The sequence below is a fragment of the Empidonax traillii genome, unplaced genomic scaffold (assembly GCF_003031625.1).
Source record: "Empidonax traillii isolate 1590-97213 ecotype Southwest subspecies unplaced genomic scaffold, ASM303162v1 scaffold1392:size131462, whole genome shotgun sequence".
NCBI classification, from domain to species: Eukaryota; Metazoa; Chordata; class Aves; order Passeriformes; family Tyrannidae; genus Empidonax; species Empidonax traillii.
In genome coordinates, this window is record NW_020956585.1 from 104,757 (window position 1) to 117,135 (window position 12,379).

The 12,379-nt window shown below is 69.3% G+C and overlaps 4 protein-coding genes across 8 annotated transcripts; 3 read left to right on the forward strand and 1 right to left on the reverse strand.

Annotated features, from left to right (window-relative positions):
- Positions 1-6: 6 nt before the first annotated feature.
- LOC114069904 (tripeptidyl-peptidase 1-like) lies at positions 7-886 on the forward strand. The gene is made up of 3 exons (XM_027907019.1): positions 7-39; positions 104-241; positions 680-886. The coding sequence occupies exons 2-3, from the start codon at positions 128-130 to the stop codon at positions 818-820; spliced, it is 255 nt and encodes an 84-aa protein (XP_027762820.1). The 5' UTR covers positions 7-39; positions 104-127; the 3' UTR covers positions 821-886.
- Positions 887-1,661: 775 nt separating this feature from the next.
- TAF10 (TATA-box binding protein associated factor 10) lies at positions 1,662-3,180 on the forward strand. The gene is made up of 5 exons (XM_027907018.1): positions 1,662-1,866; positions 1,975-2,126; positions 2,249-2,313; positions 2,403-2,517; positions 3,015-3,180. The coding sequence occupies exons 1-5, from the start codon at positions 1,689-1,691 to the stop codon at positions 3,102-3,104; spliced, it is 600 nt and encodes a 199-aa protein (XP_027762819.1). The 5' UTR covers positions 1,662-1,688; the 3' UTR covers positions 3,105-3,180.
- Positions 3,181-3,662: 482 nt separating this feature from the next.
- Positions 3,663-11,601, reverse strand: ILK (integrin linked kinase). Of its 5 annotated transcripts, none has more exons than XM_027907014.1 (13): positions 11,581-11,601; positions 7,769-7,862; positions 6,573-6,738; positions 6,198-6,293; positions 6,015-6,111; positions 5,841-5,924; positions 5,649-5,734; positions 5,322-5,431; positions 4,942-5,069; positions 4,728-4,849; positions 4,551-4,650; positions 4,345-4,475; positions 3,819-4,109 (listed from the first exon to the last, which is right to left on the reverse strand). In XM_027907014.1, the coding sequence occupies exons 2-13, from the start codon at positions 7,855-7,857 to the stop codon at positions 3,960-3,962; spliced, it is 1,359 nt and encodes a 452-aa protein (XP_027762815.1). In that variant the 5' UTR covers positions 7,858-7,862; positions 11,581-11,601; the 3' UTR covers positions 3,819-3,959. The 5 variants fall into 5 exon arrangements, with proteins under 5 accessions (XP_027762817.1, XP_027762815.1, XP_027762813.1 ...); XM_027907012.1 differs by lacking the exon at positions 11,581-11,601 and adding an exon at positions 9,194-9,249; XM_027907015.1 differs by lacking the exon at positions 11,581-11,601 and adding an exon at positions 9,116-9,133.
- On the forward strand, positions 8,439-11,824 carry RRP8 (ribosomal RNA processing 8). Its single transcript, XM_027907021.1, has 8 exons — positions 8,439-8,443; positions 9,129-9,400; positions 9,567-9,800; positions 9,878-10,271; positions 10,386-10,515; positions 10,715-10,821; positions 10,904-11,000; positions 11,650-11,824. Exons 1-8 carry the CDS (start codon positions 8,439-8,441, stop codon positions 11,758-11,760), a joined length of 1,350 nt encoding a protein of 449 aa, XP_027762822.1. The 3' UTR covers positions 11,761-11,824.
- The last annotated feature ends 555 nt before the right edge of the window (positions 11,825-12,379 follow it).

Below are 12,379 nucleotides of genomic sequence, written 5' to 3' on the forward strand. Positions count from 1 at the left end.
ACGAACCGCATCCCGCTGCCCTGGGTGTCGGGGACCTCGGTAAGAGCCCGTCCCCCGCCGCCCCGCAGCCCGGGGGCCGTGGGCTGAGCGTGGTGTTCCGCAGGCATCCACACCGGTGGTGGCGGGCATGGTGGCACTGATCAATGACCGGCGACTGCAGCGGGGGCTGCCACCCCTTGGCTTCCTCAATCCCGCACTCTACCAGCTGCAGGAGCGGGGCCTCAGCACTGCCTTCTATGATGTGAGCAGGGCAGGGGACAGGCTGGGGGGGGTCATGGGTGTCCCAAGGGGCTGGGCTGGGCACACCATCCAGGGGGCTGGGGGGCCATGGATGCCCCAAGGGACTGTCCTGGGGGCTGGGGGTCTGTCCTGGGCCTCTTTCTCTCAGAGCCCTGCTTGGGGCAGGGCCAGCAGTGACCTGCTGGGATGGGGGAGAGTCCCTATGGCCTTTCCTCAGGAAGGGTGTCCGGGGAGGGTCCCCACGGGCCTCCCTTGAGCTTCATGGGGCAGGTCTCCTTGTGTGGCTCTGACTGTTTGGGGTGTGCTGTCCCCTGAGGAGACCCTGGGGAGGGGCGGCCTGTGCCATAGGGAGTGCTGGATGGGTCTCTGTGCTGGATTTCCAGGGGTCCCTGTGCCCCAGGGAGTCCCTGTGCACCTGCACTGAGGCCAATCCCTGCAGGTCACCCAGGGCTGCCACTTGTCCTGCCTGGACGGCACTGTGCAGGGCCAGGGCTTCTGTGCCAGCCCCGCCTGGGACCCTGTCACCGGCTGGGGCACCCCCAACTTCCCGAGCCTGCTGCGGGCCCTGCTGCTGCACTGACCGGGACACTGTGACTGGGACAGGGGGACTGGGACAGTGGGACACTGGGACTGGGACAGGGGGACTAGGACATGGGGACTGGGACAGTGGGACACCGGGATTGGGACAGGGGGACTGGGACACGGGGACTGGGACAGTGGGACACCGGGATTGGGATAGTGGGACACGGGGACTGGGACACGGGGACTGGGACACCGGGATTGGGACAGTGGGACACCGGGATTGGGACAGTGGGACACCGGGATTGGGATAGTGGGACATGGGGACTGGGACAGTGGGACACTGGGACTGGGACACGGGGACTGGGACAGTGGGGCACGGGGACTGGGACAGTGGGACACTGGGATTGGGACAGGGGGACTGGGACAGTGGGACACCGGGATTAGGACACTGCCATTGGGACAGAGGGACAGCGGGATCGGGACACTGACACCGGGACAGCGGGACACTGGGACTGGGATAGCAGGACACAGGACAGTGGGATCAGGACACTGGGACTGGGAGAGTGGGACACCGGGACTGGGGACAGCAGGACAGGGGGATCGGGACACCGGCGCTGGGACAGCGGGATCGAGAAACCGGCGCGGGGACAGCGGGATCGGGACACCGGCGCTGGGACAGCGGGATCGGGACACCGGCGCGGGGACAGCGGGATCGGGACACCGGCGCTGCAGACCGGGGACGGGCAATAAAGCGGGGGCGGGCAATAAACACGTGGCCCCGCCCTTCCCGCCTCTGTGTGTGCCGGCGGCGCCGCCAGGGGGCGCGCGGGGCGCAGGGCCGATATGGCGGGCCGGGGAGGGGGCGGGGCGGCGGCGCGGCCAATGGCGCGGGCGGGCGCGCGCAGGCGCCGAGCGGAGCGGGGGCCATGAGCGGCAGCGCCGATGCGGACCCCGCGCCCGCCGCGGCGGCCCCGCCCGCGCCCGCTGAGGGCAGCAAGCCCAGCCCGGCCGCTGCGGGCAGCGCCGCGCCCGGGGCGGCGCCCGGCGGGGGCGGGGGGGCGGCGCGGGGCGCCGAGGGCGGCGCGGCCGGCGGGAGGGGGTCCGGTGAGTCGGCGGGGCCGGCGGGGCCCGCAGGTCGCCCGGGGCTGATGTCCGCGGGGCCCGGAGCCGCGGGGGGGCGGCGTTGCTGGGGCTGACCGCGCTGTCTCGCAGTGCCGGTGTCCGCGGCCGTGGCCGCTCCCCCGGACGGGGCCATGTCCAACGGCGTGTACGTCCCGCCCGCGGCCAACGGCGACGTGAAGCCCGTGGTGTCCACCACGCCGCTCGTGGACTTCCTGATGCAGCTGGAGGACTACACGCCCACGGTACTGGCGCATGGGGCGGCTCCGGGGGGACGGGACGGGACACGGGGCGCGTCCCCGGGACGGGACGGACACGGGGCAGCTCCCACGGGGCCGTGGAGCTGTTCCAGCTCTTCCCTCCCCAGATACCGGACGCCGTGACGGGGTATTACCTGAACCGGGCGGGGTTCGAGGCCTCGGACCCCCGCATGTAAGTGGCAGCGGGGCAGGGGGCGGCAGTGGGGCCCGCGGTTAGGGTTAACCCCCCGGCCCCTTGCCGACGCGGCCCCTGCCCCACAGCATCCGCCTGATCTCACTGGCAGCGCAGAAGTTCATCTCTGACATCGCCAACGACGCCCTGCAACACTGCAAGATGAAGGGCACAGCCTCGGGCAGCTCCCGCAGCAAGAGCAAGGTGGGGGCACCGGGGAACCCCCTCTTCGGGCTGGGGCTGAGCCTGGGATGTGGGGAACAGGAACCCCAACTCCGCTGGGCTCTTGGGGGGTCCCCGTGGGTGGGGAGGGGCTGGTGGGGACACACTTTGGTCCCCCCCCTCGACTGTGGGAGCAGCTGCTCCCCTGGCAGCTCCAAGCCTGGGGAGGGGCCAAAACAGCGTTAGTGGGAACCCTTGCAATGCCACATTGGGAGCTCGGGGTCCTGCAAGGGCAATGGCACTTACTGCTCGGGGTCTGCGGACAGCTGAGGACACGGAGTGATGGAATGTGGGGAGCTGGGAATATCCTAGCATTGCCCAGCAGCTCTTCTGGGAGCAGGACCACTGTCCCTGCACTGGAGGGGGTCCCAGAGCTCTGGCAGCTCCTCCGGAAGGGGGACACCCCTGTCCCTGTGCCGTAGGGGGTCCCACCCTGTGCCAGCTGTCCCTGTCATGATGATGTACCTTGTGTCCCCCAGGACAAGAAATACACTCTGACCATGGAGGACCTGACACCAGCGCTGGCCGAGTACGGCATCAACGTGAAGAAGCCACATTACTTCACGTAGGGCCTGGGGGGCTCAGGCAGTTTGTAGAGGCTGTGTTGGTGCCATTAAACACCCAAGAGGGTTTTGTGGGAAGGCAGCCTGGCTTCTGTGCCTGCACCCACAAATGCTGGCCCTGGCCTCCCCCAGGGGGGCTGTCAGGCTCACCCCCTTCTGCCAGTCCCAGGGGGCTCAGCCCTCCTGCAGGGGCTGGAGCAGAGTGGGGCAGGGGGAGGCAGGACTGCCCAGCACTCTTCTTCTTCCCAAACTGTTCCCGATGGGGAATGCCTGGGGGCTGCACTGGCAGCACTGCAGATGGAGCTGGGGAGGGGGCCCTAAACCCACACCATCCCCCACTCCATGCCAGGCCTTGTGCTGGGCACCTGCTGAAGGGGTCCCGAACCCACCTACCTCTGCACCAGGCACCTCCTGAGGGGGTCCTGAACCCACCCACCTGCACTGGGCACCTCCTGAGGGGGTCCTGAGCCCACCCACCTGCACTGGGCAGCAGGGTTTGGCTGTGAGTGCCGATTTGTGCCCAGGGCTTTGCAGACTCAAGGGCAGCCCCTCCCTGCACCCCAGCAGCCGAAGGTTCCATACCAAACGTTTATTTGGGGGCCAATGGCCATGCCAACGCTGTAGGAAAGCGTCCGGTGAAGCGCAAAGCAGGAGCAGTGCTGGGCGCCACGGGCAACCCCCCAGCCTGCCCCCCCAGCCCTGGGGGCTGGGTCCCGCAGCGGAGGCAGTGCCATCTGTACCGTGTGTTCGTGGCTGGCTCAGGGTGAGGGTTGTCCCCTGCTCCCCCCGGCTCTGGGGTTAAAGGCACTTGGGGGTGGTGGGGAGGTGCAAGGCAGCATGGCAGGGGGAGGCACCTCCCCTCTACTTCTCCTGCATCTTTTCCAGGATGGGCACTATCATGTCAAACTTGGGGCGCTTGGCTGGGTCCTCATTCATGCAGATCTTCATCAGCTTGCAGATGTGGGGGGAGATGCCAGGGGGAATGGTGGGACGGAGCCCCTCGAGTGCCACCTGTGAGCAGGGAAAGGGGATGAAGTCGGGATCTGAGCCCTGCCCTCACAGACAGGGACACCTTCCACCTGCTCAGGTGGATCCAAGCCCCTTCAAACCAGGCGTTGGATACTTCCAGGAATGAGGCAGCTACAGCTTCTCTGGGCAACCTGTGCCAGGACATAACCACCTTCACAGGGAAGAATATCTTCACCCTACTCAACTTAAATCACACCCTTCCCCTCTAGCCCCTCACCTTCATGCCAATCTCCATGTTGGACAGGTCAGCAAAGGGCACCTCCCGTGTCACCAGCTCCCACAGCAGCACCGCGAAGCTCCACATGTCGGCCGAGCGCCGGTTGATCTCCTCCGGCTTCTTCTGCAGAGCTGGGGGGTGGCAGGGGGTGAGTGGGGCTGGGGCTAAGCAGGGACAGGCTGTGGGGCTGGGAACGGGGCACTCACCTTCAGGGGCCACCCAAGCTGGGGCGTACATCCGCCCTGGGCACTGGAAAGAGAACTTGACATCGGCCATGCTGATCCGCGCCGTCATGTCCTCGTCGATCTGGGGAGAGCGGGCAGTCGGCAGGAGCCCCATGGGAGCCCCCCTGATCTGGGAGGGGGTCTGGGCCCCCCGCTCACCATGACACTGCGGCTGTTGAGGTGGTGCCGTGGGATGAGGGGTTCCAGTGTGTGCAGGAAGGCCATGCCCCGCGCAATGTCGAAGGCGAACTTCACTGCCTGCATCTGGTCCACCACGAAATCTGGGGAGGGGGTGACAGGGAGTGAGCCTGCCCTAGGGCTGCAGCTGGACAGGGCTCTGCTACCCCCAAATGTGCTGTCCCCCAGCACTCACTGGTCCCTTCATGCAGGACGTTGTACAGGGAGCCATAGGGCATCCAGTGGCTGATGATGATGGGATGGGGGGCCGGGGGGGCCTGGCAGGCACCCAGCACCGGCAGCACGTTGGGATGGGAGAAGATCCTGCAAGAGAAGTGACAGCTCTGAGAATGGGAAGGAGGGGGTGAGCTGCCTGCATCCCCTTTGCTGTTCCCTGCCATCCCCCAGGGCCTCCCAGCCTTTGGGCACCGCTCTGGAGCATTCCTGGCCCTGCCGAGCAGGGCAGGTCCCACCTGTCCCACACCCTGACAGCTGTTATGGCCCTGGTCAGACGCTGGGGTGGGTGGCCCCAAGCAAGTGCTGCTGGTGGTAGCCCCAGGCAGATGGGGCACTCACCGCAGCTTCGGGTACTCCTCATTGAAGTCCCGGCTCTTCCGCGTCGTCCAGTCCCGGATTTTCAGCATTTTGATGATGATGTCATTGCCCTGCCAGCGACCCTTCCACAGCTGGGGGGGGAGCAGGGGCACGGGCACTGTGAGAGGGGCAAGAGGTTCCCAGCACCCCCAGGCCCCTGCCTCTGGAGCCCGCAGGACTGAGGGTCCACAATGAGCCAGGCAGGAGCCCTGCCCTGCACCCCGCTGTGGGACCCTGGACCAGCCATGCCTGGCAGGGCCAGGACAGGGGGCATCTGTACAGGCTTGGCTGGGGGTAGGAAGGACCCACCTCTCCCGACTGGTTCTCGTTGAGCTTCTGACTCAGGTTCAGCTGTTTGAAGTCGATCCCGGCAAGTTTGTTTAGGGTCCCATTCCCTGCAGGAGAAGGGGGATGGATGCTCACAGCTGCCAGACCCAGGGTCCAGCATTGGCAGCGCATGGGGGAGCCGTGACCCCCTGCCAAAGGACCCCCAGTCCTTACTGGGCCGGGTGCGGGTTGTGCCCTTCCAGAACGTGTCCTTGTAGGGGATCTTGGTGAGGCTCTGGCCAAGCTTCTCGGCGCGCTCTGTGGAGGGAGAAGGAGGAGGGTGGCACCTGGTGGCACCCGGAGCCTGCTGTAGCCGGGCAGGTGTGGGGCCCTACAGGGCCCTCATACCTTTCAGGACCTCCCGCAGCGGTGTCTTGGCCTTGTCTGTGGGGGTCTCGCCATATTTGTTAGCAATGCTGACCAGGGCCCCGCTGCCCACCAGGTCCTGAGCGAGCAGAGAGCAAAGTCTGTGGTTTGTGATCTCCCCCCTTCCCTCCTCTCCCTCCCACCCATCCAGGTGCTCCCGCTCACCTCGGCCACCTGCTCGTGTCCCCAGAAACAGGCGTAGTGCAGTGGTGTGTTCCCATGCTCGTTCACTGCATTGATGTCCGCCTTGAACTGCATCAGCTGAGGACAAGGGACAGTCCCTGTGAGCCAAATACTGTCCCCATGAGCCCAGCACTGCCCTGTCCTCCCTGAGCCTTGTCCTGGGGGAGGCAGGAGCAGCACACTGGGAGCTGTAGGGAGGGGGCAGAGCTGGTGTGGGGCTCGTAGGGATTCAGAGGGGGCTGGAGGGGGGCCGCTCAAAGCATTGCCAGCTGACGTGGGGAGTGAGCACTGTGTGGGTGGGGCAGTGGGCTTCACGGGGGGTGGGGAAAGGCAGGTGCTGGCACGAGGCACAGGTACCTTCTGCACGATGTCGCGGTGGCCGTGGCTGGCGGCCAGGTGCAGCGGGGTGTCGTCCCCCCGGTTCATGACGTTGATGCGAGCCCCCCGCATGATAAGCATGTCCACCACGTTGGAGCGGCCCTCACGGCAGGCCCAGTGCAGGGGGCTGAACCCGTGGTCATCCCTGTGGGGCGGTGGGGGGCCCTGCTCAGCTGTGGCCCCCCAGCCTGGGCACGGTGGGTATCGCCCACCAAACACTGTCCACAGGGCTGGGCTGAGCATCCATCCCACTCCCTCCCATCCCACTCCCTCCCATCCCCACCAGGGCCCCGGCAGCACCAGCCAAATCCACTCTCCTCCAGGGCTGAATCACAGCTGGATCCCCTCCCTGTCCCCCTGCTCCATGGCCAAGTAAGGGAGGAGGCGGCAGCCGGGCCTTAAATGGAGATCAGGGACTGGCAGGGGGGCTGCCACAGCCCCAGCTCCCCTCCAGCCCAGGCTTCCTCCAGCCCCCTGGCACAGCAGACCCCATCCACCCACACCATGGCCCCACAGCCAGGGGGTACCTGGCACAGAATGACCCTGTCCCTTGGGCACCATCTGTGGGACTGGGAGAGCTCCGTGTGCCTGGAACCCCAGGAGGGACGGGGAGGCACAGCCAAGGGAGGCCCCTTGTCCAGAGTGCGTCCAGAATGCTGCAGCCATGGCCTGGCCAGGGTCAGAGTGCGAGGTTGGGCTGTGCCAGCTGCACGTGCCATGGGCGGCTGCTCCAAGCCCTGTGCCCGGCCCGAACACGGCTTCTGAACGGCTGTGGGCTCCACAGTCCAGTGGGACCCCTGGAATGGGCTGTGTGGAGCGGAGACCCAGGCACACAGAGCACCCCACGCAGCCCCTGGCCCCAGTGGTCCCGGCCCTCCTGTGAGACCCAGCCGTGTGCCCACACAGCTGCCATGGTCTCCCCAGAGAGAGAACGGGGACATGGTCACCAGACAGTGGCCACCGCGGGGACAGGGAAGCTTCCCCAGCCCAGCCGAGCCCCCGCCGTGGCCGTGGCCGCAAGGAAGCGGCCGGAGGATGTTCGGCCTCGTGCCTCAGCGATGCGGTAACTTCCTCCGGCGGGGAGGAGCTGCGTCCCACCGCCTGCCCTGCCCGGGGCATGGAGCCCAGTGCAAACCCCCCGGCACAGCCCCCCCGCCCAGCCTGGCCCCGCTCACCCCTGGTTGAGGTCGTTCTCGGTGTTGTCCAGCCACAGCCGCACAGCCACCGCGTTGCCCTCCCGGCACTGCGTGAAGATGTCGTCCATGGCGGCTGTGGGAGGGAAGGGGGGGAAGGACATGGGGACCCCGATCCCGCTCACCCCTGAGGCAGCAAGGGCAGGAGCCTCCCAGCCCCCTCCTTGTCCCCTCCCAGCCCTTCCCACAGCCCTGTGGGAGGCCAAGGGCCGGGATGGAGCCGGAGCAGCGGCCGAGGGGAAGTTCCTGGGTGACTCCAGCGGGGCAGTGGCTGCCTGCAGGAAGCCAGACTGGCACCCCCGAGCTTATCACCGGGAACAGCCGGCCCTTTACCCCCAGCTCTGGGGGGAGCAGGGCTAGGGGAGCTCAACATCCCCAGCATGGGATCCCACAGACTGAGGGGGAGCAGGGCTGGGGGAGCTCAGCATCCCCAGCACAGGATCCTGCAGTTCATTACCCTCCTGACCCCCTTGGCTGGGTCTGGCACAGCACCGTGCTCAGGAACCAGGACCCCAAAGCACCATGCGTTTCCCTTGGATCCATGGACACTGCAGCTTGTAGCCAGGCACAAAGCTCCCTCCTGCTGTCCCGCTGAGGCCCCAGCTGTGAGCGTGGGACGCCCTGCCCGGGGTCTGTGGCATCCAGCCGGGACATGGGGTGAGTCTCACAATGTGGGGACAGGGACAGACTGTGAACGATGTGCCCAGCGTTCACCTGTGGGGGCTCAAACCTGCTGCCTCAGGGCCCCCCAGGGCCCAGTGCCTACCCAGCCACGACAGGACCCCTGCCCGCTGCCAGCACCTGGCAGCTGCCCTCCAGGGCCCTGCCTGCACCCCCTGCCCCAGGCGGCTCCAGGGATGTGGGACGCAAAGCCCCGGACCCTCGCCGGGGTCTCTCAGGCCCCAGAATGGCCCTGGCACATCCTGGCAGCACCAGCCCTGTCCCGGCTCTGGAGCACCCGCAGCCCCAGACGAGATTTATCCCCCACCCACTTGGGGGCACCCCAGGATGCCCTACACTGGTCCGGGCCCTGTGGTTCCCCATCCTGCTGTCACCGCCGTGGGGACACCCCGCCGTGTCCCCTGCTGTACCCCCCCCGTCACCCACCAGCCCTCGCCTGGTCCCGTAGAGCCGCCAGGAGCCCCCGCCCCAGCCCAGCCGGGATCGCCAGGTGCCCGCCTCCGCCCTGACGAACCCCGGGACCGGACCCACCGCCCCGCGGGGAAGAGATGTGGGGACCTTGTGCCCCCCCGGGTGACCCCAAACCAGCCGCCAGGGTCCCACTCTGCCCTCCCTGCGGTCCTCCCAGTCCCTCCCCTGTGTCCCCACCCCTTCCCTGCAGCCCCCTCGCCCGTCCCGCCGCCTGCCCCGCCGGTGGGGTGCGGTGGCGGTGCGTGCCGCCGTTACCGGTGCGCGTCCCGGGCTCCGCAGGGCGGCGGCTGCGGCGGCTCCGCCCGGCACGGCGCCCCCTGGCGGCCGGAACCCTCACCGGACACGGCTCCGCCACACGGCACCGGGGCGGGGCCACGGGCGAGGCGCGGTCACCGGGGCGGGGCGTCCGCGGCCCCGCCCCCGCACCGGGGCCGCCGGTCCTCCGGGCCGCGAGGGGGCGCTGTGGGCACGTTGCCGCTCGGCGGGCGCACGTGTGTCCGGTACCGGCTGGGGGGCCCGCGCGGGGCCGGGTCGGGGGTCCCCACGCCATGTTTGCAGAGGAGGACTGGGACGGCGCGGCGGAGCCGGTGCCCCGTGGTGCCCCCGAGGGCCCGGGCTGGCCGGTAAGCGGGTGGCGCGGAGGCGGCGGGCCGCGCCGGTCCCGGGCTCGGGGAAGTGACCGGCCCCCGCCCTCCGCAGGGCCCCGCAGCGGGGAAGCGGCTGCCGGGAACCGGCTTGGACGGCGAGGCAGCGCGGAAGCGGCCCCGGGGGCGGAGGAAGGCCGGCGTGCCTCGGGCTGCGGCGGGCGAACGCCCGGCCGGCCCCGATGAGCCCCGGGAGAACGGGCAGCGCCCGGACACAGGTACCGGGGCGGCTCCGGGGCCCGGCGGGCAGGCGGGAGCCTCCGCCGCACCCTCACCCCCCTGTCGGTGCCCGCAGACGGCCCGGCTGAGCCGCCGGCGGAGCTGAGCCGGAGGCAGCGGCGGAACCGGCAGAAGAAGCAGCGGCGGCGGCAGCAGGAGTCGGCGGCGGGGCCGAGCGTGGAGCGGGGCTCGGGGCCGGGGCCCCCGGAGCCGCCGGGCCCCCAGGAGGCGTCCCCAGAGCCCCGCTCCGGCCGCTCGGCCGCGCTCCGAGCGCGGATGGAGGAGCGGCTGCTCGGCGCCCGGTTCCGGTACCTGAACCAGCAGCTCTACACCGGCAGCAGCCGGGACGCAGCGCGGCTCTTCCGCGCGGACCCCACCGCCTTCCACCTGTACCACCGCGGCTTTGAGCGCCAAGTGCGGCGCTGGCCCGAGCGGCCCGTGCAGCGCATCGTGCGCTACCTGCGCCGCCGGTGAGCGAGGACCGGGATTGGAGTGGGGATGGACCGGGATTGGAGTGGGGGTGGACCGGGGATCGCACCGGGGGGACGCCGGGCCGGGGCGCCTTGACTCCTTTCCCCCCCTAGGCCGGCGTCGCTGGTGGTGGCGGATTTCGGGTGCGGGGACTGCACGCTGGCCTCCAGCGTCAAGAATCGGGTGCACTGCTTCGACCTGGTGCAGCTGAGCCCGCGGGTCACTGTCTGCGATATGGCCGAGGTAACGGGGGCACCTCCGGGGCGGGGGCGGGTGCTGCCGGGCAGGCTGCGGGGAGGGGACAGTGACGCCGAGGGTCCTGTGCGTCTCTGCCTCGGGCAGCCAGAGACGGGGCTCAGCTGAACCCACAAGCCTGGGGAGCCCGGTGGGGCTGCCCAGCCCCATTACCACCCTCCTCCTCTGAGCTGTCCCGGGTTGGCAGGTGCCCCTGGCGGACGAGTCGGTGGACGTGGCTGTGTTCTGCCTGGCGCTGATGGGCACCAACCTGCAGGAGATCCTGGGGGAGGCCAACCGCGTGCTCAAGTTGGGGTAGGCCGGGATTGGGGGGCAGTGGAGGTTGGGGTGGGCAGAGGCACTGCCCGTGCCCCGCTAAGAACCGGGGTGACCACAGGGGGACCCTGATGGTGGCCGAGGTGGCCAGCCGCTTCGAGAACATCCGTACCTTCCTGAAGGCCATGGGACAGCTGGGCTTCAGGACAGTCTCCAAGGTGTGTCCCCGGGTGTGCCCGTGTTGGGCACTGAGGGTGCACTGGGGAGCCCCGGGAAGAAGCCTGTGGGGAAGGTGTGTTGGGGCCCAGCCTTTTGCTGGGAAAGGGGATCAGGCCCATGGGGTGGTGAAATCACATGGGTGTGTGGGGGGGAAGCCAGTGCCCACAGAGATGGGGGGGTCTGGTCAGAGGTTTGAGGGACCTGGCAGTCATGGGGGTATAGTGTGGGGGTGTTGGGGAGAGGGGCAACCAGGGGTCAGGGCACTCGGGGTATGCAGGGAAGGGGCTGCTGGTGTCTGGCACGGGGAGACCTGGGGCTCAATATGGCTGTGGTGCGGGGCCTGGGTGTGGTGGGGCCTGGAGAGTGTCAAGGGTACCGGGGCCCGGAAGGGTTGTGGTTTGGGGGGTGATGATGGAGGTACAAGAGGTTGGGAGGTATATTGGGGTCAGGGTCTGGGGTGGCATCTGGGGCACTGGGGGCACACAGGGGCTGTGGGGCTGGATGGAGGAGGGCCCGGGGCACGCAGGGGGAACATGAGGCTCGCTGGGGTGGCGTGCTGGTGGTGGGTGGTGCTGGCTCCTGCGAGTGCTGGGGTTCCCGGTGACCATGGGATGCTGGTGATGGAGCCGGCTGTCCCCGTGCCCCTAGGACCTCTCTAGCTCCTACTTCTACGTTCTGGAGTTCTCCAAGACGGGCCCGTGCCGGGCGGGCCCCGCCCCGGGGCTGCGGCTGCGGCCCTGCCTGTACAAGCGGCGGTGACGGGGAAGGGGGGCTGGCCCCGCCCCCCGCGCGCTGGCCCCGCCCCCCGCGCATACCACCAATAAAGCCGCTGTTTCCGCTCTGCGTGCGTCTGCGCCCAGGGGCGGGGTGGGCGGGGTCTCGGCTGCGCGTGCGCGGTGCTGCGGGGCCTGCGCGGCGGCGGCTCCCGGGGCCGGTACCGGGATGTCGGGGCCGGGCGGGCCGGGCCCCGGCGGGGCCAAGCTCGACATTAACCGCGCCGGCGTGGCCGAGCTCGAGGGCGCCCTCAGCGGCATCGGCCGCCGCCGCGCCCGCGGCATCGTCCGCAAGAGAGAGGTGCGGGGAAGGCGGCGGGGCCGGGGAGGGGGCGGTGGCGGCGGCGAGGGGTGCCGGTGCCGGGGGTGCCGGTGCCGGTCCCGGGGGGGCGAGCGCGGGGGCCGCGTGCATCTCAGTGTCTGGGTTCGCCGCTGGGGTGGGGTCGGGATCCCCGCGGGGCCGGGCGAGCGCAGCTGCCCCCGAAGAGGCCCCGATTCCCCCGGGGTACCGGGAGGACGCGGGTTCCGGCAGGGCGGGGCGGGCACCGCGCCCCGGCGGCCTTCGAGTGCTGTCACCGGTGCTGATGGGGCGAGAAGTGCTTGCG